The sequence below is a fragment of the Notechis scutatus genome, unplaced genomic scaffold, assembly GCF_049901735.1.
Source record: "Notechis scutatus isolate UNSWTSFEM ecotype Mainland unplaced genomic scaffold, rNotScu1.2 NSCUSCF31, whole genome shotgun sequence".
NCBI classification, from domain to species: domain Eukaryota; kingdom Metazoa; phylum Chordata; class Lepidosauria; order Squamata; family Elapidae; genus Notechis; species Notechis scutatus.
Window position 1 is genome coordinate 79488 of NW_028263154.1, and position 24251 is coordinate 103738.

General features: G+C 45.5%; 2 protein-coding genes across 16 annotated transcripts in view; one reads left to right on the top strand and one right to left on the bottom strand.

Moving 5' to 3' along the window:
• Positions 1-24251, bottom strand: part of LOC148128511 (uncharacterized) — a 190457-nt gene that overhangs the window by 37809 nt on the left and 128397 nt on the right. The gene's annotated exons all lie outside the window — the stretch shown is intronic.
• The window catches only part of LOC148128512 (vomeronasal type-2 receptor 26-like), a 215008-nt gene that overhangs the window by 3804 nt on the left and 186953 nt on the right, over positions 1-24251 (top strand). Inside the window, exons 1-7 of one of the 12 annotated variants that reach the window (XM_087948889.1) lie at positions 3166-3493; positions 3630-3871; positions 4305-4593; positions 5562-6356; positions 10512-10724; positions 14863-14989; positions 16026-16653. The exons of 6 other annotated variants lie outside the window; for them this stretch is intronic. In XM_087948889.1, the coding sequence (XP_087805015.1) occupies positions 3660-3871; positions 4305-4593; positions 5562-6356; positions 10512-10724; positions 14863-14989; positions 16026-16531 (2142 nt within the window). In that variant the 5' untranslated portion in view covers positions 3166-3493; positions 3630-3659 and the 3' untranslated portion in view covers positions 16532-16653. Of the gene's footprint in view, positions 1-3165; positions 3494-3629; positions 3872-4304; positions 4594-5561; positions 6357-10511; positions 10725-14862; positions 14990-15844; positions 17325-24251 lie in introns of those variants that run through there. 5 more of the 12 variants (XM_087948885.1, XM_087948884.1, XM_087948887.1 and 2 more) reach the window with 5 other exon arrangements.

The following is a 24251-nucleotide window of genomic DNA, read 5'->3' on the forward strand; positions in this document are numbered from 1 at the left end:
GACCATAGTTAGATATTCATCTTTCGTGTTGAATTTCATATCGTATTATTACTTATTCCATTTTCCTTTAAATATTCTCAAATATTCTTATATTCATTACACTTATCCAATTCCAATTCATATAACTTATTTCATTTTTCTTTAAATATTCTCATATCTTGTTTTACAGTATTATCTAAGGTTCTTATTTCATTTCTATATTCAGTACATATATTTACTTTTATCTGTCACATTTGCAATTTCATCACATACTATTATTCCATTCATTGTTCAATAGGTTCCATCCTAATTCTAATAATCCAGATGTCCCCTTTAATTGTCAATTCGAGCTTTCCACCCTTTTGCCTTATACACTCCCCCAATTTAATCCCTTTAAATCATTATAAAGTTTTACCATAGTATAGTCATTTTTTAATTATCACATTTTAACATTAATAACAATCTAACTACTATATATTGTACGTATGTATGTATGTATATATATGTATATGTATGTATATGTGTGTCAGATTCCGCATGGTATTTTTTTTCTCAATTACATTCTAAATCATCTATTTCAAAAATATTTATTCAGTTTTAGAAACTGATAATAGTCTTTCCATTACAATTCTCATCTCATTTTAACTTTATTCATTGCTTTATTAAATATAAATTAATATTCTTAACAGTAAATTCCCATTTCCATATCTATTTCAATTAAATCTATGTCTGGTTTAACTATAATTCTTAAAAGAAAAATATCAGTTCCATTCTTTTCCATTTTTAAATCTATGTTCTTATATATCACGACACGTTACCTTGCAGAATCTCCCTTCCTGTTCTTCTTCTACCCATTGTCTCTCATTCTCCTGACTGTATAATTTTTTTCATTGTTGTTTGCTTTCTACTTCCCATCATTTTCTGGTCCTTTCTCTTAATTCCCCCTTTTTCCTTTATAATTTCTCTCCATTTCTTATTCCAATTATTTATTTTATCCCCCTCCCTCTCTTGATTTCTCCTCTGTAATTCCCTCTTCTGCTGTTTCTTTTTCCTTTGTTTAATTTTCCAAACAATTCCCCCTTTAATTATCACATCAAACCTCACATTTTTAACTTTAATTCTTTTTTTCTTGTTTTAATGTTGTTCCACTTGTTCTTTAGGGCTGGTTTCCTCTTTATTTCACTCCTCCCCCTCTGTTTCTCTTTGTTCTTCTTTAATCTGCATTACCATTTCTATTTTTTGTAGTATAATGCTGTACATTTCCAAGCTTTCTTTCATCATTTTCTTCCTATTTTGTTGTTCCAATTTTATTTCCACACACATTTCTCCCATTTTGTACACTACTACTTCTTTTATTTTCCTTTCTTTAATATTTATATCCAATCCAATTGTCTAGTAGTTTATTGCAACCAGCGTCCTTTATATTAAATTTCAACAGTCAGTGTCCATAAATCCTTGTTTCCAGCTTCCTTCTGTTGATTTCTTTTCCAACTTTTCCCCAAAGTCACCAAATAATCCCAGGGCAATTTCTTCATGTATCTTTTTTCCCTTGTAATATTCTAGTGTTTTACTTTTCAGGGTTTTTATTTTATTATAATGGAATTCCTTTTGTTTTCTTTCAAATTCCAATTTTAAAAAGACCAAGCACTTTTCAAAGAGTCACTGAAATTTTCCCTTTGCCATTAAGTGGCGGGCTCAGTTCTGTTTCCACGTTCCACCCTTTCTTTTCCCTTTTTCCCTTTTTAAACTTTCATTAATTTCATTAATTCCAGTTATTAGCTATTCTTTCTTTTCAACACGTTCAACTTCAGCGTTTAATTATGCCTATTTAGTGCCAAAATCCAAATAGTTCCCCTGCCTCTTTTTCCGATGTAGAGGCCAGGCAAGTCCTGGGAAGAGGGAAGCCCAAGTCCCATGTTCCACTGCCACTTTTTTTCATACATGGGGCACTCAGGGGAAAGCAAAGCCCAGATCCACAGAGAGGGCTAGGAAAGAGGAAGGGATTTGAGGAAGGAAAGATAGATAGATAGATTTGAGGATAGATAGATTTGAGGATAGATAGATAGATGATAGATAGATAGATAGAGACATATGGATGGATATATATATATATATATATAGATAGATAGATAGATAGATAGATAGATAGATAGATAGATAGATATAGATATAGATATAGATATAGATATAGATATAGATATAGATATAGATATAGATATAGATATATAGATATAATATATAGATATATATATAGATATATATGAATATGATATATATAGATAGATATAGATATAGATATAGATATAGATATATAGATAGATAGATAGATAGATAGATAGATAGAGAGAGAGAGAGAGAGAGAGAGAGAGATTTGGATGGACGGGTAGATATAGATAGATGATAGATAGAGATAGATAGAGATATATATGGATAGATAGATAGATAGATAGATAGATAGATAGATAGATACCGTGTTTCTCCAACAATAGGGCCTCCACCAATAGGCCCAGCATGATTTCTAGGCATGAGGTGAAATTAAGCGCCACCCCCAAAATTTAGGCCTATGTGTTTCCCCTCCATTTTTCACATCGTTCGTTAGAACTACAAGAGGTGAAGAGAAATGGGGGGAAGGGCGGGGGTGGGTGGGGAGAAAAGTTGCCTTTAGGAGTGCCCTGCAGGTAGCCTAGGCTAGAATACCCCGATCTACCGACAGAACATCAGCCAATAGAAGCTCCCCCGAAGGAAGAGTCCCCAGCCGCTTCGGGACGAGGCGTGGCTGCCCATGTCCCCTCGCCTTTAGGCAGTGTCTTTCGGGCGATGGAAGCTCCCCAAGGGCAGTCACCGGCCACTTTGATTGGCTGATAGAAGCGGCCTCCCAGCGAGGGAAGTGTGCGTGGGCGCTTGCCCCAAGACCGCTTCTACCGGCCGATCGAAGTGGCTGTTGACTGCCCTTGGGGAGCTTCCATCGCCCGAAAGACACTGCCTAATGGCGAGGGGACACGGGCAGCCATGACTCGCCCTGAAGCAGCTGGGGACTCTGCCTTTGGGGGAGCTTTTGTCAGCCGATAGAAACAGCCTCGTGGAGAGGTACGTGCATATGGGCCCCTCTAGGTGCGGGAGTCACCCCCGAAAAGACGGACTAGCCATTTATTCGGGGGTCAAAAAAAAAAAAGAACTCTCTTCCCCAGCATCACTTTCTGGACTTGCCCTGACTGGGAGGAAGGACCACAACCACAACAAAACAGTGACTCCAGGGGTATATCTGTAATTTTTGCTAACATGGTTTATTCCAGCCTCTCCTCTGCAGATGGAGACAGAAAAAGTTCAGGATCCCAAGAGGAGAAGTTGCTTCTCATTGTAATTATGACCATCTGGGCCTTTGAGACCTGTGATGCTATATCTCCAGTTTTAGACTTCGATGTAGACATCAGATTGAAGCCACATGAAAAGGATCTTCTATCAGAAAAGGATAAATTCCTTGGGTGAAGCTCTCTGGGACCAAGTTTTGAGACAGGTACAGGCTCTGCTCTTGATTGCACCATTCTCTCCTTTGCAGTTGAAACTGAGTGGTTCTCTGTTTAGATCAGGAAAGCCACTGGCACTTCTCAGAGTCTTTGAATTTTTCCAACTGTTTCTGTTGTTTGTGTTAGAAACAGGAATTGGATTGATTAATGCCATGAATGATGGACCTCCTGCTTCTGCTGCTGCTGGTGTCCCCATCAGTCTGTGGGAAGCTGAGAAGGAAATGCCCATTGAGTTTGGAGCACCAGGATGGGTACAATCCATGGAGCTTTTACAGGCCTGGGGACCATCTCATTGGTGTGGTCACAAGTGAAACATATGTGTCGCCTATAATGTGGCCTTTCAACAGCCCTCCTATACCTTCTTCTTCGTAAGTCATGCGGGGTGATGGAGTTGCACTCCCTCCATGTGCAATTCTAACACTCTCCTTTTCTTCTTATGTCACTTATTTTTGTACCTCAGGACCTGTATAATTTCCTGAATGATTTTTATTTCCATGGCTTCCCTTTTTTGCCTTACTTTGTTGGAAGAGAGTAAAATCCAAAGATGGAGTTTTTAAAAAACCTGAATGAAATCCAGATGATTTTCCTTTCTCAGTTCATTCCTGATTTCATCACTTGAATAATGAGCTTTGTTTAAGTAGTGACTGAAACAATTGTAGTTGCCTCTCTCATTTGCATAATAGATCATTGGATTTGGATCAATGTTGGCCTAAGGCTTAGTAGGTTTGTGAAGGATTATATATTTTAAAAACATTTGTTGTTGCTATTGAATATAATAACATGAATATTGTTTTTCAATAGGAAGAGTTCTGCTCTAACAGATACCCTAATGTCAATTTTTGCTATTCAAATGGTCAGCAAGAATTCCCAGCTCCTGCACAATCTCACACTTGGTTACAACATCCATGACAACTATGGAAGCACCTTCCGCACTTCAGATGCCTTGCTGGACATTCTTTCCACTGGAGAATCCAATGTCTCCAACTACGGCTGTGGGAGGAAGGACAACATCCTGGCTCTGATTGATGCAGCAGGAAGCGACATCTCCATCCAGATGTCAATGTTTGTAGGCACCTACAAAGTCGCACAGGTTTGTGTGTTTTTCTCTATCTGGTAAGGTGAGTGGGGTGGTGGGGATGAACAACAGATCCAATATCTTCATAGAATTCAAGATCAGCTTTTCAGAATATTAGGGAACATATCAATGATGTTTTAGTCTATTATGTTCATCTTCAAATTGACCATTAGAGGCCTGAGGAGCCATAAGGTCCCTAGAGGATATTCTACTGAATATTCTACTATTGAAAAACTATCCAGGTTTTGAGGTCCTCCATTAGCATGTTCATTTTCACATATCAATAATATCTGCCTTATCCAATTGGAATCAAGTTGGCAATAGTCCTGTCTATGTATAAAAAATATTCAGACCAGGAAGAGTATCTTTGGGATGGATAAAAGGAGTTCAGCTCCTGCCCTCATAAATAATTGTTAATTTACACAATTTCTGCTTTGTATAAATTCAGGGTATATAATTATTGGGTTAAAATTAAAGTGATATAACAGACATATAGTTCCAAAACAGACAAAATTTCAATTAAACACTTATTGGATTGTACAACTGTCAATTTCTGTTAGCAGTTGTGCTCTTGTACATCTAGAGAAGAAGCTGAAAAATTGCTTCAAAAAGAATTTGGGATATAGAAGCTGAGAAAGAGATTTTAGTACTCAAAAATAGCATATAATACAGCCCTATATCTTAGATCCAGACATTTTATCTAACACCTGCTAATTTGAATCTAATTGTTGAAATTGTATGGGTGACACAGAAATTTACATTGCCTTTTTTATTGGTTTTTTTTTTTTTTTTGTTTAATATGATTTTACGTTCCATTTTTATATACAATCTTGTTAATATTCTGTCTTAAATATTTTAAACAGTGACTAAGGAACAAACTATTCTTATATATTCATCAAAACAAAATGGGGTTTGTCAATAAGTAATATTTTGGAGTTGATCTGGACCACATTATAACACAGCATTCTTCATTACTTTTTCAGATCACTGCTAGAAGTCCTTCAGAGGCTCTGAGTGATAAAAGGAGATTCCCTTTTTTCCACCAGATGCTCCCCAAAGAAGGATTCCACTACCCAGCAATTGTCCAGCTGCTCCTCCATTTCAGATGGACCCTGATTGGTCTCTTTGCTTTAGACACAGAAAAGGGAGAGAATTTCATGAGGACTTTCCCTCCGATGCTTGTCAGGAATGGAATTTGTGTGGTTATATCACAACGATTCACAACAACTGGACAAATAGCAGCCCTCAGGGAGGCCCTCTCTAAGTGGAGACAAATCAACGTCTTTGTCCACTTCATAGAATCTTTTTCCATCTGGAACAGAATTTTTCCTTTCCATGAAGCACTTATGCATTTGCCAGGATCCATTGAAGGGAAAGTCTGGATCCTCACAAATTTTGCACTGTATACAATAAAGAAGCACATACCTCTCAAATACATCCATAGTATTTTGAATTTTGGTTATCTGTCAAAAAAAAGGCCAACAGATGCTGCCTTTGAACCCCATTTCTTTGTGGAAGATCAGTTTCAAGATCATTATTTTCGCTGCTCCCTTTCCAAGCACGTCTTTTCTGTCAAAGGCCGCAGAAGATGCACCCAGAAAGCCCCACTGGAGACCCAGGAGAAAAGGAACAGGAAACGGATCATAAATGACCGTCATCGCTACAGTATCATTCAGACTTTGTCCCAGGCCATGAATGCCGCTTATTCCTCCAGATCGAGGAGGGGAAGGAAGGAGGGAGAAAAGAGGTTGGGGGCTCCGAGGCTGCAGCCGTGGCAGGTATGGGGGGGTCCCAATAGGGATCCATTCATCTGAGATCCTTTTGGAGAAGGAACCCAAAGGAGAAGGAGGGAAACATCTCAACCTTCTTGTGCTGCAAAAGGTCAAGAGATTTGCACCATCTAATTGCTCCTGTCTGACGCTCCGGAATAACAGGGAGCAGATCTGAAGTTTCTGTCTAGCCTCTGTTGGAAGAAATCTCCTTCTGGGTTCAGTTCCAAGTGGGGAAGAAAGACATTGGAAACATGGTGACTGCTTGGAAGATGGTTTAATGGTGGACAGGAGCACATGCCTTGGTTGAAGAAAGAAGGGCTGAGATGCTGAGAGTGCAACTGTTTGATGCCCTCTGTTGGGATTTGAATTTGAGCTTGCATTCTGATCGGTTGTTAGACTCCCATGGGGCCATGCAGAGCCAACTCTGTAGGCTGTCCTGAGTCCCAGGCTTGGTTGAGCCTCGCTGGATGATGGTGATGGCTTTGGGCAATTCCTATATAGCTTTACCTGGAGGAGATCTTTGTTATGTAAAATAAACTGGCCTAGGCCAGAGTAATGGTCCATTAGCAAAGGTGGGAGGGGGGCGGAGTTTCAGCCTCTCTGAGTTTCTACTTTTCTTTTTAGGAGAAATATATTCTCCCTTTTTAGTATATCCTAAAATATTTCATTTTCCTAGGAGGGGGGAGGGTTTTAACTACTCCCAACACCTCTTTCAGTCCTTGGAAGAGTGTTGAATCCTCCCTTGTCCAACTGAGAGATTTTGTAAGTTGGAGAAGCTGCTCTCATAATCTCCTCCTTGTCTTCTCTCAAGACTCAGTTTCAGGTTGCAGTCAAGTACGATTTTGAGATTGTTTTCTTAAACATTTATTTATTTACACATAACTCAAGATGGCAAATGTCTCCAACACAGCTTCCTCCTTCACCCAGTCCACTTTTAGTACAGTGAGAGACCAGCATTACAATTAATACTAATAATAATGGAGAAAAATAAAAATAAATGACAGTCAAGGGGCATTTAGAGTCTGCCTAATGCTGAGTCATGTGCGAATATGTGGCAATATAAATGTCCTAAATAAATAAATACATAATTTTGCGTTACGGCAGAACAGAATTTGGCCCTATTCAGAGAAACTCCTTCCTACTAATCTGAGAACTGCAGTTCAACGTAAAAGAGTTCCGTATTTCTCAGATATTTTATTAGGAGAGGCGTCACAAAGTGAATCCCTGAGTCCTGATAGGAGATGCCGCATAGCAGGCTGTCAACTCAGTGGTGGGATTCAAATTTTTTTTCTACTGGTTCTGTGGGCATGGCTTGAATTTGTGGGCGTGGCTTGGTGGTCACGTGACCAGATAGCCGTGGCTTGGTGGCCATGTGACTGAGTGGGCTTGGCCAGGTGGCCATGTGACTGGCAAACCAAATACAATTGGTCCTCACTTAATGGCCGGTTGCTTAGCAAGTGTTCTAATTTATGACTGATCTCCCCAGAGCTACTTGTCCTGTTTTTGGAGTTTTGACAACCATAAACACACACACACAAACACACATGCACACACACTCACTCACACACACACAGAGAGAGCTTTCTAACCCTGCTATTCTTTGATTCTGTAAGGATTTCCTGCTGGAGCAGGGGGTTGGACTAGATGACCTCCGAGATTCGTTGCATGCCAGCCCTAGATTGTTGTGTTACTTCAAAGAGTCTTCTTAAGCCAGGGTTTGTGTGCTTCCTTCCTCTCCTTTTTTTCTCTCTCCCTCCCTCCCTCCTTCCATGTATTTATCCATCCATATATCTCATTCACTTTCTCCATTCTCCCTCTCTTTCTTTTTCTCTTTCTTTCTTTCTTTTCATTTTTCTATCTTTCTTTCTCTCCCTCTTTCTTTCTTGCTCTTTCTTTCTTTCTTTCTTCTCTTGCCCCCCTCATTCTCTCTCTCTCTCTCTCTCTCTCTCTCTCTCTCTCTCTCTCTGTCTCACACACACACACACACACACAGACACAGAGAGTGGGGGAGAGAGAGGGGAAGATAGGGACCCAGCCACTTCGCTATCCCCCACCATCCCCCTTACCTTCTCAGGCCAGGTGAGGGAGGGGAGGGTGAGGGGCAGGGCCAGCTGCTTCAGGCAAGGTGAAGAGGCGTCGACCAAGCACGGGAGTGTAGAAGCCTGGGAATGGCGGCTCCCGGCTCAGCTGGCCTGAGGGGCTCCTGCAGGCATATCGCGACAAGGGGGGCGAGAAGCCCCGGGACAACCGCGCACCCACCTGCTGGCTGGCCGGGCCGGGCTGGGCTGGAAGAGGCGCATCCACTGGGAGAAGTAAGAAAACGTGCTCCGGGAGGGCGGGCAGGCAGGCAGATGTCCCAGGGCTGCTCCACGTGCACACTGCATCAGTAGCACACGCATGGCTGCACACACAGTGGGCGTGTGCAACAGCCCTGGGACATCTGCCCAATCTGCACCACAGCCACCACGTGGTAGGGAAAGCTAGGAGAGCGACTGGGACAAGTGGGCAACCCGGTTCGGGGGTTTGGCCAACCAGGGGTGACCACCGGTTCACCTGAGCCGGTGAGAACCGGTTGAATACCACCTCTGCGTGAGCTGCAGTTCGAGTGGCCCCTTGTCCTCAGGAGCCCAGTCTCAGCTCAGGCGCTCTTTCTTTGTATCGGCCACCTGAAACGGCTCTGGGAACTCCGTTGCAGCTCTCGGAGGTTAATTCCCTTTGGACTCTTGGCAGGGTTATTCGATATAAATATCTCATTGCTCTAAAGGCTGCTCAAATAAACATTCTTGGGAAGAGCAGCCCCATCTTGTTGGATTTCCAGATCTTTGAGACCTTGTTTGAGTTCAGAAAGTGCACTAACTCATCCCCCATCCTTAAAAGCCCTTCCCTGCAGAAGCCACGGGGGCTGAGTACCAATGAGTAGTTGTGTGTTCATTTTCCCCACAACAACAACCCTGTGAGTTGAGTTGGGCTGAGAGACTGGCCCCAAATCCCCCACCCTGCTTCATGACCAAGGCGGGACTTGAACTCACATCCTCTTGCTTTCTACTTCGGGGGCTTAACCAGTAGAGCAAACTGGGTCCCTTACATACTTATCAAGCTTGGCACAATCCTTCATCCATTGCATCATTAATGTTCTTGTATGAGATACTATAATTTATCAAATCCTAAAACCCAGATAGTTTTCTATTGCTTTTTAGTCATACAGTTGTTTCTAGGAGGAAATCATAAATATTTTTCTGGAAAGTTGATAATGTTTAAATAACATAAAAGTATATTTGCCTGAGAATTGTTATAAATCTTGTATAATAGTGATTTATCAACCCTATTATATTAATGACAACAGAGAAAAATTGATGACTTAACGACAAAATGTTGTATCTTCCCACTTTCATGACAAAGATTAAAAAAACTAAAGATTATTTGAGTACCATTTTTAAATCAGTTTTTATCCACTTAATTATCATACCATCCACCCCTCACTTAACTGGGTTTCTGATCACATCACAAAAATGTTTGTTACTCTTTCCTGAGATCAAGTTATATCAGCAGTATTTCCATAATGTATTTAGGAAATGAAATAATATGTGAGGATGACTTGCATAGAGCACATAAGTTATATCCCCCCTTTCCCACAATCCATTTAGAAAGGGCAGTGATAGGAGGGAATGACTTTTGGGGGTGGAGGAGAGATTCTGCCTGGGGAAGAAGCAGATAAGCGGAGGACACCTACAGCTGCATAAAAAAGGGTCGGTGGGAGATTTGTACTTTCTGACTCCCCAAATCCTGTCAGTGCAGCATTACAGCGAAGTGGGCCTATCTCAGGTTTCCTGTCTGGGCTTCCTGGGAGAGGATCACCCTGACAATTTTCTTCTTGACAAATCCGTGTTTCTGATAACCAACCTGTTGCTTTCAGGGAGTTCATAAATCTCCTTTTTTCTGTTGTTCAACTATATTTTGTCAAAATCTATATTGTCAAAATATGATCGACAAATTTTTGTGAACTTTTTCCCTTCACTTGTAAGATAGTGGTAACACCCATTTTCCTAATGAAGCATGTGTGTAAATTAGACAACTACAGAAGAAAGATTCAAATGTGAAAAAGCGTCTGGGATAAGAAACAAAGTTTTCTGCTTTTAAAATTGCTGCATGTTCCCATTCTAGTTCCATCCTTTCCTGGAGAAGAATGAGTTTGTCAATATTTCGGAGATTGAATTGTACATGGACCCAAGTGGAGAGGCAGCAGCAGATCTGTTCATTTTGGGCTTCTTCGTTCTTCCCAGGGATGATCCCAGGAGACAGACTCTGGCGTATTTTAAAAGAAACAGACTTTCTATCAGGCAAGATGTTCTTTCACGGCTAAAGTTGCTCAACAAGGTAGGAGAAAGTTTTGATGTCCTTCCTCTGTTTTCCAAAGCCTGAGGTCCCATTTCAAGAGGGCTGATGCTATTCCCCAAAGGTGGTTGACCTTCACCGAGAACTGAATCTGGGCAGTAAAAACCGGATTTTTTCCCTTAGGCTGCTTGGGAGGCTTTGATATTGTTCCATTTTTTGGACCCCGTACAATTAAGGGTCTCCATTGAACGGGTGAGAATCCCACAAGGGCTGGGGAATGTGTCGCTAGTAGCTTCTGGTGGTTTGCTCCTTGTGCCCAGAAGAGCAACGAAGGCGGCAATTCTGCTGACCGGGGCCTGAATCCAGGCTTGGACTATATCGGATGGGATTGAATCGTGAGTGGACGGAGGTCCTTTTGGCCCCATTGGGGGAAAGAAGCTTCTTCTCGTCCTGCTCGGGGAAAAGTGTCCCCTGAAGGGGCAGCTCCATAATCTGGGAGGCTCTTAAGGAGGCCGGACCTGGCCAGAGCTCTCCATGCCTCCCTTTCACCCTCCCTGGGATGGAGCAATGGGCCTTCTGCTCCTAGGAAGCAGCTCCAAGCAGCTTTCAGTTCACCTGAAATTATCAAGATTGTTCTGATATCACACCTTAAAATTATGGCTGTGAGAAGAGGGGAGAAATGTGTGTTAATGGGGTTATCAGAAGGAACCGGCTGGTTATCACTTAATGCTGAAATCTTTTCTCAGTTCCATCCAGGGCTGGGATTCAATTTTTGTAACAACCGGTTCTGTGGGCATGGCTTAATTTGTGGGCGTGGCTTGATGGTCACGTGACTGAGTGGGCATGGCCAGGTGGCCATGTGACTGGCAAACCAAATACAAGTGGTCCTCGCTTAATGGCCAGCTGCTTAGCAAGTGTTCTAATTTATGACTGATCTCCCCAGAGCTCCTTGACCTGGTTTTGGAGTTTTGACAACCATAAACACAAACACACAAACACACACATGCACACAGCCTTCTGATCCTGCTATTCTTTGATTCTGTAAGGATCTCCTGCTGGAGCAGGGGGTTGGACTAGATGACCTCCGAGATCCCTTGCAGCCCAGCCCTAGATTGCTGTGCTGCTTCAAAGAGTCTTCTGAAGCCAGGGTTTGTGTCCTTCCTTCCTCTCCTTTTTTCTCTCTCTCTCCCTCCCTCCTTCCATGTATTTATCTATCCATTCATATATCTCATTCACTTTCTCCTCCCTCCGTCTATTCTTTTCTTTTTCTTTCTTTGTCCCTTCCTTCCATCTCTCCCTTTCTTTGTCTATCCCTTTTCCTCCTTTTGCTTCCTTTCTCTCTTTTCTTTCTCTTTCTGTTTTCTTTGTTGTCTCTCTTTTCTTCTTCTCTCATTCCCTCTATTTCACTCTTTCCCTCTCTTTTTCTCACTTTCCTCCCTCTGTATCTCTCTCTCTCTCTTTCTCTAACTCCCCCCCTCCACTCTGTGTTTGTGTGTGTGTGTGTGTGTGTGTGTGTGTGTGTGTGTGTGTGTGTGTGTGTGTAAAAGAGAGGCATGGATAAGTCTGACCAGGTCAGGTCTCTTTAAGAACCTCCCCAAGTATGAACCGGTCCTTTCAGGGGACACTTTTCCCCAAGCAGGACGAAGCTTCTCTCCCAATGGGACCAAAAGGACCTCCACCCAATCATGATTCAAATTCATCTGAATTCAGGACCTGGTCAACAGAATTCCCTTTTTTCTTTGCTAGTTTGGGCACAAGGAGCAAACAAACCTGAAGCTGTTAGTGAGACATTCCCCAGGCCTTGTGGGATTCTCACCAGTTTGAAGGAGATACTAAACCATAGGTGGTTCACAAAATGGAGCAGTGCGAGAAGGTAAGGGTGATGGTGGGGGATAGCCAAGTGGCCGGGTCCCTATCTTCCCCTCTCTCTCCCCCACTCTGTGTGTGTGTGTGTGTGTGTATCTGTGAATGTTTGTGTGTCTCCCTCAAGCCAGCAAGCTCTCCTTGGTGCTCTTTGCTATTTCTTTCATTTCGTCCATTCAGGCGACCCTACTCCTCCTCCTCTTCCTCCTCCTCTTGCACCCGGAAGCTGTGATTGGATCAGGAGGGTGCAGTTGTGTGGGGTGATGCTCGCTCCTCAAGTTAGCAGCCACCCGCCCCATACCAGGTTTTGCTGTGCTTTGGCATTTGCTTGAGGAGCATCTCCCCGTGCGCATGCACCCTCCCAGCCCTGCCACAACGGCTGGTTATGAGAGGAGGAGGAAAGGGAGGAGGAGGAGGGTCGCCGAAGGGCGCTTCCAATGCGGTCTGGAAATTGTTCAGCCAGTCTGGATTCCAAAAAGAAGACATGAAAGAAGTAACGAAGAGCGCCAAGGAGAGCTTGCTGGCTTGGCCATGTCACGGCTTTCAGGGAGATACACACACATACAGAGTGGGAGAGTGAATCAGGAAGATAGGGACCCGGCCGCTTCACTATCCCCCACCATCACCCTCACCTTCTTAGGCCAGGCGAGGGAGGGGAGGGTGAGAGGCAGGGCCAGTCGCTTCATCAAGGTGAAGAGGTGGCGACCAAGCACAGGTGAATAGAAACCTGGGAACGGCAGCTCCTAAAGGGTTTTGAGGTCGGACGACCTGGAGCGGCCGAGATCCGAGTGAGCATTGCACCACAGGTTCACCTGATCGACCACTTCTTTGGTGTTGGCTTTACAGAGCCGCAGGGTGAGGTCTGGGCTGACATGTGACAGCAGTGCCTTTAGCTGTGCTTGCTTGTAAGTGTCCAAATAATCTGGTGAAGACGGCAGAGGAGTCACTCAGGTAGACCTCCCCCATCCGCAGTCCTCCTCCTGCAGGAAACGGCCATTCCCTGAGCTAAGAAGTCAAGGAGCTGCGCCTCGACTCACCCAATTCCTAGGACTACCCCAAATGGTCTCAATTCGGCACGGAGAGGGTAGCTCCCCCTGGCAGTTCCCTTTTGCTTCAGTGCTGTGACTTCCTGTGGCTCGCCTCCAGCCTGAACACCAGGCTGGACCACCAGAAGGCCACTTCCCCACTTCTCAACGGCGCTCCTGTGCCGACCACTGCAGGACTCTCCATCTCTTTCTCCAAATTCTCCCTCAACTTCGAAATGATGACACCTGTTGCTGACATGGGTATGACCGTGCTTCCTATCACCTTTACCCCCCACTCTACTTGCTTTTAGCTGCTGCCACCTGGACCCCTAACCCCCAGCAGGTAAGGCCCAGCACCTGCGGTGAATCTCAGCTAAATTTCGCTGTACCGGAGGACATGTGGAGAGGCTCATGTTCTCCTGCTGCTGGGAAAGCAAGAGAGTCTTTCCCGGCACAGCAAAAAGTTTGCAACTTCCTCTCCAATAGGGAAACGGGCGGCTCTGGGAGGCAGAGAAGCAGCCCGCTTGAATCCTGTTTCTCTCTGCTGCCCGGAGCTGTGCCAGGAAAGACTCTCTTGCTCTCCCAGCAGTAGGAGAACACGAGCCTCTCCACATGTCTTCCAGTACAGCGAAATGTAGCTCGGCTCCCCACCAGTCTGCATCTCGCCCCCGCCTGGATTCACCGCAGATACTGGGCCTTACCTGCTGGGGGTGAGGGCGGCGGGTGGTGGCAGCAAAAGGCAAGTGGGGTGGGGGGTTAAAGGTAACCGGCAGTGGCAGCTAGGTGACTGGGCCCAAGAGCTTGCAGAGCCTCACTCACCCAGGGAGATCAGGCAGGGCCACAGCGGAAGGGATGCACCAATGGTTGGACTGGCGAGTGGGAAAAAGCAGGCTGCAGGCGATGCCGCGCATGCACGATAAGGACTGACTGGGAGCGGAGGGGAGGGGCAGGCAGAGAGGGACGGGGCCAGTCAGTGGTGCAATTTGCCGGTTCTCCAAACTGTGCAGAATCATAACAACTGGTTCTATAGAACTGGACAGAACCAGTAGAATCTCACCCCTGGTTCCATCTCTGCAGACTTTCCTATTTAATAAAGTCCTTTTTTTTTTGGCAAAAGCAAAAGAGAGGAACTAACGGAAGAATCTTCCAGAAGTTATATCTCCAACCATTTGGAAATAGTGAGAGATTTTGCTTACTTAAGTGAAGACCAGAGACTAGTAACTTGTCTAATATCCATTTTTACCTCCATTTTACACATATTTCCTTTCCAATCTTATTTCTTTTCTGCTCAGTCCTTTCCTCAATCTGAATGTGTGGAAAGTTGTCATCCTGGATTTGTCAAGAGGGCTCGAGAAGGAGAGCCAGTTTGCTGCTACGACTGTGTTCCTTGTCCGGAGGGGACCTTCTCCACTCAGAAAGGTGGGTGACAACAGAGGAAAGGAAGGCCTGGTGGAACTGGATCCACTGAGAGAATTGTCATGAAAGTATGAATTAAAAAACACTTTGAAGCTGAATTGATTTCTGGTTTATTTCCAAAATGCCCCATTTCTTATCTAAACAGAAGAACAAAAAGACTGTGAAGGAAGGGCTGGATAGAGAGAGGTGGCTGTGGCAGATTGGGCAGGCTTTACTACTGCCAGAGAAAATATTTCTCCTTTTTAGCTTGGATGTATCCTTCCTTACACATTTACTTCTCTAGGAACACCTGAGTTCCTTGAAACACGAGGAATTGTTTTAGGTCCACCTCCTGAAAGGAGGATTGCAATGCAGTCTACATGGGTTCCCTTTGAGGAACACTGAAAAGGTGTTGCTGAGGTACGAGATACACAATGTGGTGGCATGGATAGTTATGTCTGTATGTGTCTGCACCCGTATCACCACTGCTCCAATGGCCATTCCAAATTATTAGCAACAGTCACTTGATCTGCCAGCCACCTCTGAGGCAAGTATGACAAGAATTGCCATCTTGCACGTAAGTTTCTCTAGAAAGTTTAATTGATTCATTATTTTCCTTTAGTAATGGAGGTTCCTATCAATATTCTGAACATTACAAAGGAAATCTTTCAAGTCCAAAGCTTCCCTCAATTTCATAGCCTATCAAAAATATACTGTAGCTATATTTTTTTAAAAAGTGATAAGACTTATTTTTGTCTCTGGAGATATTAAGAAATCCATCCTGGAAAATGCTCCTGATAATCACTTGTTCCCAAAGAATGTACAATATATCTTGAAATGCAAAGGACAAAGAAATAGGGGTTGTTTTTTTTTTCTCAGATACAGAAAAATGCACCAAATGTCCAGATGATAAATACCCCAATAAAGAAAGAGTCCAATGTATCCCCAAAGTTATAACCTTCCTGTCTTATGAAGAACTTCTGGGCATCATCCTGGCATCTTTTGCCCTATTCTTGTTCCTAACCACAAGCCTTGTTTTAATCGTCTTCATTAAATACAGAGAAACTCCCCTTGTCAAAGCCAACAACCGGGACCTCTCCTACATCCTCCTGGTCTCCCTCCTGCTTTGCTTCTTGTCTCCTTCTCTCTTCATTGGTCAACCAAGGAAAGCCACCTGCCTTCTCCAACAAACGGTTTTCAGCATCATCTTCTCAGTTGCCGTTTCTTCTCTCTTGGCCAAAACCATCATGGTGGTGCTGGCTTTCCTGGCCACAAAACCAGGAAACCGAGCAAAGAGATGGTTGGGGAAGAGCTTGGCCAACTCCATCATCCTATCTTCTTCTGGTGTCCAAGTTATCATCTGCTCCATCTGGCTGGGAGCTTCTCCCCCCTTCCCTGACTCTGACCTCCTCTCCCAGCCTGGAGAGATCATCCTGCAATGCAACCAAGGGGCCGTTGTCATGTTCTACATCACCCTCAGCTACATGGGCTTCCTGGCTGCCGTCTGCTTCACGGTGGCTTTCCTGGCCAGGAATCTGCCTGGGGCCTTCAACGAAGCCAAGTTGATCACCTTCAGCATGCTGGTCTTCTGCAGTGTCTGGGTGACTTTTGTGCCCACCTACCTGAGCACCAAAGGGAAACACATGGTGGCTGTGCAGGTCTTCTCCATCCTGGCCTCCAGTGCTGGTCTGCTGGTCTGCATCTTCATCCCCAAGTGCTACATTATCCTTCTGAGGCCAGAGCTGAACACAAAGGAGCATCTCACAGCCAGAACAAATGTAAAAACATGACATATAACATCATTATGATAGTGGAAGAATTGTTAATGTTTCTTTTATTTGATTTCCATTTTGATAGTATGCAGGAGTCAAAGAAAATGATATCTATATGTTTCAAAATGGGGAATTGTTGAACGACTGGAATTCTCCCCTTTCAATAAATATTGCTAAAGAGACCGCTGTAAAATTCAGAGGAATTCAGCTGTTCAGCAACAGCTACTGAACATGATACCTTATAAAAAATGATTGACGCACTTGTTCCCACTGACAGCAGCTAAATATATGGGTGGGTGGTGAGAGAATGTGTAGGAAAAGAGGTCAGGAGGAAGCTGTGGAACCAAACACCAGCCTGGTTGCCTGATCCTCTCCCTAAAAAAGCCAGAATGATGTGAAATGCCATGTTTGACTGGCTCTCAGCTGAGGAGGGAAATCTTCATCCCTCTTATGAGTCTTTCTTGATTTCCTGATAAAACCTCCTTTGCAGAAAGATTTCAGCAGAACAGCTGTCTGGGATTTCAGTTTGGGATTGTTTTTATTTTGGTATGTACTTCACAGCAAAAAAAAAGGAAATAAAAAAATGAAGCGTGTAAAGAAATTTCCACTGTATATTTTTTTTCTTTCATCAACCAGAGAAATAAAATAGCCGTTTTCAGGCTCTTTAATTTTCCACTCTACAATTTGTACCTAAAGCATTTCTCTGCTCCTCCTCTAAGCCTGTCTCGTCTGTGAAGGGCTGGAGAAGATGTCCAGAGAAAGGGGACCTTGGGACTCTTCCCAGGAGGAGGTTGCAGGGATCTTGTCTCAAGGCAGCTGCATCATTGACCAGGTCACAAACCTCCAATGCTGCATAATGTTCATCCAGGTACAAGAAGGGGCTGAATAAGTGGGGGGGACTTTTAGGTTTCTAGGAAGAGGCACCCATGGAAGCTGCTCTGCTCTCCAACCACAGAGATTGCTGATCAATTGGGAATCAATTTTTATGTCTCATAAAGGCTCCTAACTGTGAATAGGATCCCTTTGCAAATTCCATTTTAAGGAGATAAGAAAAGCTCTGTTGGATCAGAAGAAGGTCAGTCTAAGATTCACACAAATCCCTCTGGTTCTTGCACAAGCAATAGAAGAAGGCTGAGACTTGTGGCTTTGTGCCACATGGAAGAGGCGTTTATCCAGAGGTGGAATTCAGTAGGTTTTGACCAGTTGTGGAGAACCGGTAGTGGAAATTTTGAGTGGTTCGGAGAAGTGGCAAATACCACCTCTGACTGGCCTCACCCCCATCTCTTCTCTGCCTCCCACTGAGTCCCAGCTGATTGGCTGGATTGGTTGCCCTGCACAGGAGAACGGAGCTGGAAAGCAGGTTAGTCGGGAGAGGAAGGAATGGGCTTTTGAAGTAACTTTCCACTGCCACGCCCACAAAGCCACGCCCACAAAGCCATGCCCACAGAACCAGTAGTAAAAAAAAAATGATCCCCACCACAGCGATTATCCCACAATTTCACTTTCCTCCATCACTACCCACAACATTGGACAATCAGCCATCTCACACTCTAGGAATCTCCAATTTTAGTATCTCACATTAATCTGAGAAAATGTTTCCAAATTTCCCACCCCAAATTCAATAAGAGTTAAGGCGGGACTGGAATTCAAAAGTCTCCTGGTGATCCGCTCAAAGTCCCCCAGGAAGTTTTCCTGCCTGAGGGAGGATTAGAACTTAAAGCCTCCCGAATCTTGGCCGATACAACCAACAAGTTCTAAATCAATTATTGTCAGGAAGCTCACTCAAATTGACCGGCAATTCATGCAAAAAATTAGGCTGTGCGTTTCCCAGAAGATGGGTAGGCTCCATAAACAATGCCATTGTTTCATCTGAGGAATGAAGGTGGAGATGGAAGGTTCTGGAAACGCCATTTTACAGGATGCACCTTCTTTAGGCCCGACTGCCCCTGTTTTTCTTTGTACAACACCTGAGCTAAGGAATCTCTGAAACATTGTCTTGGGTTTAGGTCCAGGGGCCACAGGAGAAGTCTCCCATCCTAAAACGTATCCTGATCCCTTTCTATTTTGAGTGCACCATGGTGGGTCTGTCCCCATTCTTGGGAAGGGGACATTGTGTGGGTGTGTTTGCTGTGTATATTGACAACACGCAAGTTTTAGGGGAACCTTTGAAAGTGAGCTCAGTCTGCTCCTAAACTGTGAGCCCTATCTGACCATCACAACACCTGAAGGACATCCAGATATACACAAAGCCTTGTTTTTCTATGCTTCAAGCATGGACATCAATCTGATCATCGGTCCACTCATATTTTATCTTTTTGGAATGTGCAGTAAGTTGAACACATAGTAAATCTCACACATGGTCATTTTGCCATTCTAGGCCCTTTTGCTTTTTTCTATCAGCTGCCTCTTGTCTTTCCGCCTTATTCCTTGGATGGCTCCAAAGACCACAAAGCTAGAACTTCTTGGAAAAATCCATCACTTGTTTATACCAAGAACAATCCAAGTTCATTTGCTTAATTTTCATGGTCCAACTCTGCCCTTTTCATCCCAGTTTCATGGTGGGCAACACCCATTCAGCAAGGAGACGTAATGGTGTAGCCACTGGATGCAGATGTTTGCTTGTTATGATACAAGAGTGTTGCACTGGTCTGGCGTGAGTGAGCAAAGAGATGGGATTCCCCTGCTTCCTCCCTAAAATATTTTTAAATAAATACTTTTCTTCCTTATCTGCAAGATTGGCCTTCAGTGGACATGATTGTAGATGACCAGGGAGAAAAAAGGGAAGATTACCGAGTTTATGCAGGAATCCTCAGATCTAGCTTTGCTTTCGCTGTGACCACTTGACTTTAGTGAAAGCATACCTTTTACTAGATGCAACTCGACTGCAAATGGAGACGAGTCTTTCTTTCCTGAAGGTCCAATCTGGGCCGGGCCTGATAACCGCTCACCTGCTTGGCTGCAATGTCTTCTCTTTGGCTGTGGGTGGTTCTCTTGTGGGTGTCCATGCATCTGGGAAGGGTGAGGAGACAGGAGATATCGGAATATCTCGGAATATCTCGGCTGGGCCCAGGAGTTTCTTGCCACTCATTGCCTCTTCCTTCTTCTTCTGAAAACATTGTCAGAAAACTCAAAAGGCCAACAGTAACAATGATTTGGGTCTTATTAACCAGAGCTGGGGAGGAGAGAGATGACTGGAGAATATTGGAGGGCCTCTTCTAGAGGAAGGGATGAAAACAAACAAACAGAAAGAAAAGTGAAAGCTTTCAGGCTTTCTACCGCCCACCTCTTCATTTGTGGCCCAAAATGCCTTCATCATCAACGTTTGCTAGGCCATCCCCTTTTGGCACCCCAGGGACCCCCACAGTTGCATTCAGCAGGCAACCTGAAGAAGAAGAAGAGGGTGTAAGTCCATGAACAGAGATTGGACAGCCACTTGTCTGACATGGTATAGGGCAGGGTTGGGATTCAAATGTGGGTGTGGCTGGGTGGGTGTGGCTTCTTTTTTGCAGCACCCCCCTTGTTTTTGGGCCTCCTGGACCTCAGGGAAGCCTCCTGGGGGGGGTGTTTTTGCTCCCAGAAGTCTTCCCTGGGGCCCAAGAAGGCCCAAAATGGAGCATAGGGTGGGGCGCACAGCATACATACACATCCCGCACCCCCTTTTGCCTCCTGGGCCTCAGGGAAGCCTCCTGGGCAAAGCAGTAAGACAGCGAGGGGGATCCTGGCACAGCTGATCAACGGGAAGGGGAAAAGAACCTGAAAAGATTCCTTCAGGAGTGACTGGGTGGGGAAGCACGCAGTCAGTGATGTCGGGCAGGCACAATAAAGACTGACTGGGAGGGGAGGGTGGAGAGGGGCGGGGCCAGACAGGGACATGATTTGCCGTCTCTCCGAACTGTGCAGAATCATAACAACCAGTTCTATAGAACGGGTCTGAACTGGTAGAATCCCACCTCCAGTATAGGGGCTCCTGCTTGAGCAGGGACTTGGACTAGAAGACCTCCAAGGACCCTCCCAGCTCTATTCTGATTGGTTAATAAAGGGCCAAGTCCAGCAAAAGGAGCTGGAGACTCACCGAGAATTCCAATCCCATCAAGGAGTGTCCAGAAGACTCCACGGCTTTGATGCCCAACCTGTGTCCCCTGAGCATTGACAGTCTTCCCTCTCCTAAAGATAGGATTTCTCCTCCTCTCTTCTACAACCCAACGCCTGGCTCTTAACACAGCAATGGCAGAGCCAGGAGCAAAAAAGAAAGAAAGAAAGAAAGAAAGAAAGAAAGAAAGAAAGAAAGAAAGAAAGAAAGAAAGAAAGAAAGAAAGAAAGAAAGAAAGAAAGAAAGAAAGAAAGAAAGAAAGAAAGAAAGAAAGAAAGAAAGAAAGAAAGAAAGAGCACAGTCCCACCTAAAAGTCTCAACCAGAATTCCTCTCGATCCTGAGGTTTTCTTTTGCACAAAATGTTCCCTTTCCTTCCTTCTCTTTATTTATATTTGTATCCCTTCCATTCTACCACACAACACACAACACACAAACACAAACACACACACACCCCTCTGCTCTTACCTTCTGTTCCCGGGCTTGCTTTTTGCTAGTCATCTTGTACAACTTATGTACTTTCTTGGTGTTAAATTCAGTAAACTTGGAAGCAAATACCCATAGATTCCTGAAAGGAGGTGAACAGCTATTGTAATTTTCTCTTTTTTAGGAGCTGGGCCAGAAGCCCAGACTTTTCATGCCGGAGGAAAGAGATGCCCCAAAGAAGCAGTGATGGAGAGATGCTTTCTTCTGGGGCCCAAAAGTTCCCTCTTACACAAAAATGTCTTACTTCAAACTTGAGTGATGAAGACTCCCAAGATAAAGTCTGCAGAGTTTGATGCAAGCATGGCACGACCAGTCTGCTACTTTTCTTCTTCTTCTTCTTCTTTTTTTTTTTCTTCAGCGTTTGTCTCGCGCTCTGGCGAGGTCCGCTAATGTCCTTGAGTACTGCTTCCACGCCTCTCTGTCTGCCACGTATGTCGGGTCTGCCTTCGCGATCTCTAGATCGGCCTTGATCGTGTCCATCCAGCGTTGCTTAGGTCTACCACGCGGTCTCGCTCCTCCGACAATCACCTTCATCGCAGATTTGATGATGGATTCTTCCTTGGCGCGACTCACATGGCCGAACCATCGTAGCCGGGACTGCCTCATGACCGTGGGGATGGGCACGACGTTGAACCGTCTGCGCACTTCTTCATTCCTGGCGCGATCGAGTAGGGTGAGGCCTACCGACCATCGGAGCATTCGCATCTCCATTGTCTGGAGTCTGCTTTCGACTTCTTTGGTCGTCGGCCAGCACTCTGCGCCGTATATGGCCACGGGCGCACCACAGAGTTATAGATTTTCGCCTTCAGGTGCATCGGCATCTTCTTGTCACAGAGGACGCCCGTGAGGGACTTCCATTTGCCCCACGCTGCGTTGATCCTGGCTGCCACCTCAGTTTGTAGTAGGCCTTCTTCCCCAAGAGTAGTTCCCAGGTACTTGAAGGTGGAGGCGTGCGGTAGCTCCTGCCCGTTCACGTGGATGGAGCCTGTCGTTTCGTTGTCAGTGGTCAGGTATTCGGACTTCTTTAGGTTCAACCGGAGCCCGAACTGCTCGAGGCGGTCGTGCCACTGTTGGACTAGGTGCTCGAGTTCAGCCTTGCGCAGGTTGGCCAGGAACACATCATCGGCGTAGAGCAGCGTCCATGGGGCGGGCGTGTGCAGGTCGTGTATAATTGTGTCCATCACCAGAATGAACAGCAGTGGTGAGAGAGCAGAGCCCTGGTGTACGCCGACGGTGATATTGAACTCCTCTGATATCCCAGCTGCCGCTTTTACACGGCTTTTGTGACATCTGTATAGGAGTTGGACCCATTGTACGAGTAGCTCGGGCACGCCGTGATCTCGCAGCGCGTACCAGATGAGATCGTGTGGGACTCGGTCGAAGGCCTTTTCCAAGTCCAAGAAGGCAGTGTGGAGTGGGATTTTCTTCTCTCTGTGAGCCTCCATCAGCATCCGCACACCGAAGATGGCATCGGTGGTGCCGCAGTTCTTGATGAATCCGGCCTGGTTGACGCTGATGTCGACGATGTCCCGAATGCGCTTATCGAGGACGCGTTCGAAGATCTTCATAGTGTGTGACAGTAACCTGACCGGTCTGTAGTTGGAGCAGTCCGCTGGGCTGCCCTTTCCCTTCCAGATCGGAACAGTGGTGCTGCGGTACCAGTCGTGTGGCACTATTCCCGTGGAGACGATGTTGTTGAACAGCTCGCACAGCCACAATGCCGAGCCCGGTAGTGCCTTTTTCCAGAAGTCGGCAGGGATGTCGTCTGGTCCTGTTGCCTTACCGTTTTTCATGGCCTTGATGGCGTCGGTGACCTTGCTGGCGTGAATGCCTGAGACTGGGCCTTCGACGGGGTCACCTCGCGGGGTTTGTGGGTGTGGGAACTCCTCGGTGGAGATCTTCTCGAAGTATTGCCGCCACCTCTCGGCAGCGTCTCTGGGGTTGACGATCAAATTTCCCCTTTCGTCGTTGATCCCATGAAACTGGTCAATGTCCAGGGTCTTCCTGTGTCTGCTTTTGGCTAGGCGGTAGATCTCATTCTCGCCTTCTCGCGTGTTCAGCTTCTCGTAGATGTCGTCGTAGTGGGAGCTTCTGGCTGTCGCTACTGCTTTCTTGGCTGCCTTTTGGCCGCCTTGTACTCGCAGAGCTTCTCGCTGGTCTTGTCCTGAAGAAAGGCCTTGTAGAGCCGTTTCTTCAGGTGCACGGCATCTTGTACTTCCGGTGTCCAGAGCCATGTATCTCGTTCGATGCGTCTCCGTCCTGGCTTGGTACAACCAAGCTGTTGGCAGCTGGCAGTGTGAACAGTGCTCTTCAGCATGGACCACACTTCCTGTGGCCCGTCGACCATCTGCAGGAACTGCTCCGGTTTGATGAGGGGTCCCGCCATCTTCTTCTGGTTCCACCACTTGATTCGTGGCTGGTCTGCATTCTTTTTGTCAGTCTTGGTCTTGGGCTTGCTGATCCTGATCTTCGCCATCAGCGGCCTGTGCTGACTGCTCGATTCGTACGGGTACACCTTGGCGTTGAGCACGTTTTTAGCGGCTCTTTGTCGTACGATGATGTAGTCGATCTGTGTGTGGTGGTTCCCATTTCTGCTATGGTAGGTGAGGAGTTGGGGTTCTCGCCTAATGAAGCAGGTGTTCGTGATGGTCATATCATGGGAGTCGGCAAAGTCCAGGATCTTCTGGCAATTCTCATTCATATCGCCTGTGCCGTGCCCACCGTGGCACTGGTGTCCGTTTTTGTCCCGCCCTACATGACCATTCAGATCGCCAGAGATGATGATGTCGTCTTCATATGGGATCTGCCTGAGTTGGATGTCGAGCAGTTCCCAGAAGGTATCCTTCTCCTCCTCGTGACATCCGGTCTGAGGGGCGTAGGCGGACAAGATGTGTAGGCGCTGCCTCTCGGTCGCTACGACGATTATCATCAGTCGTTCTG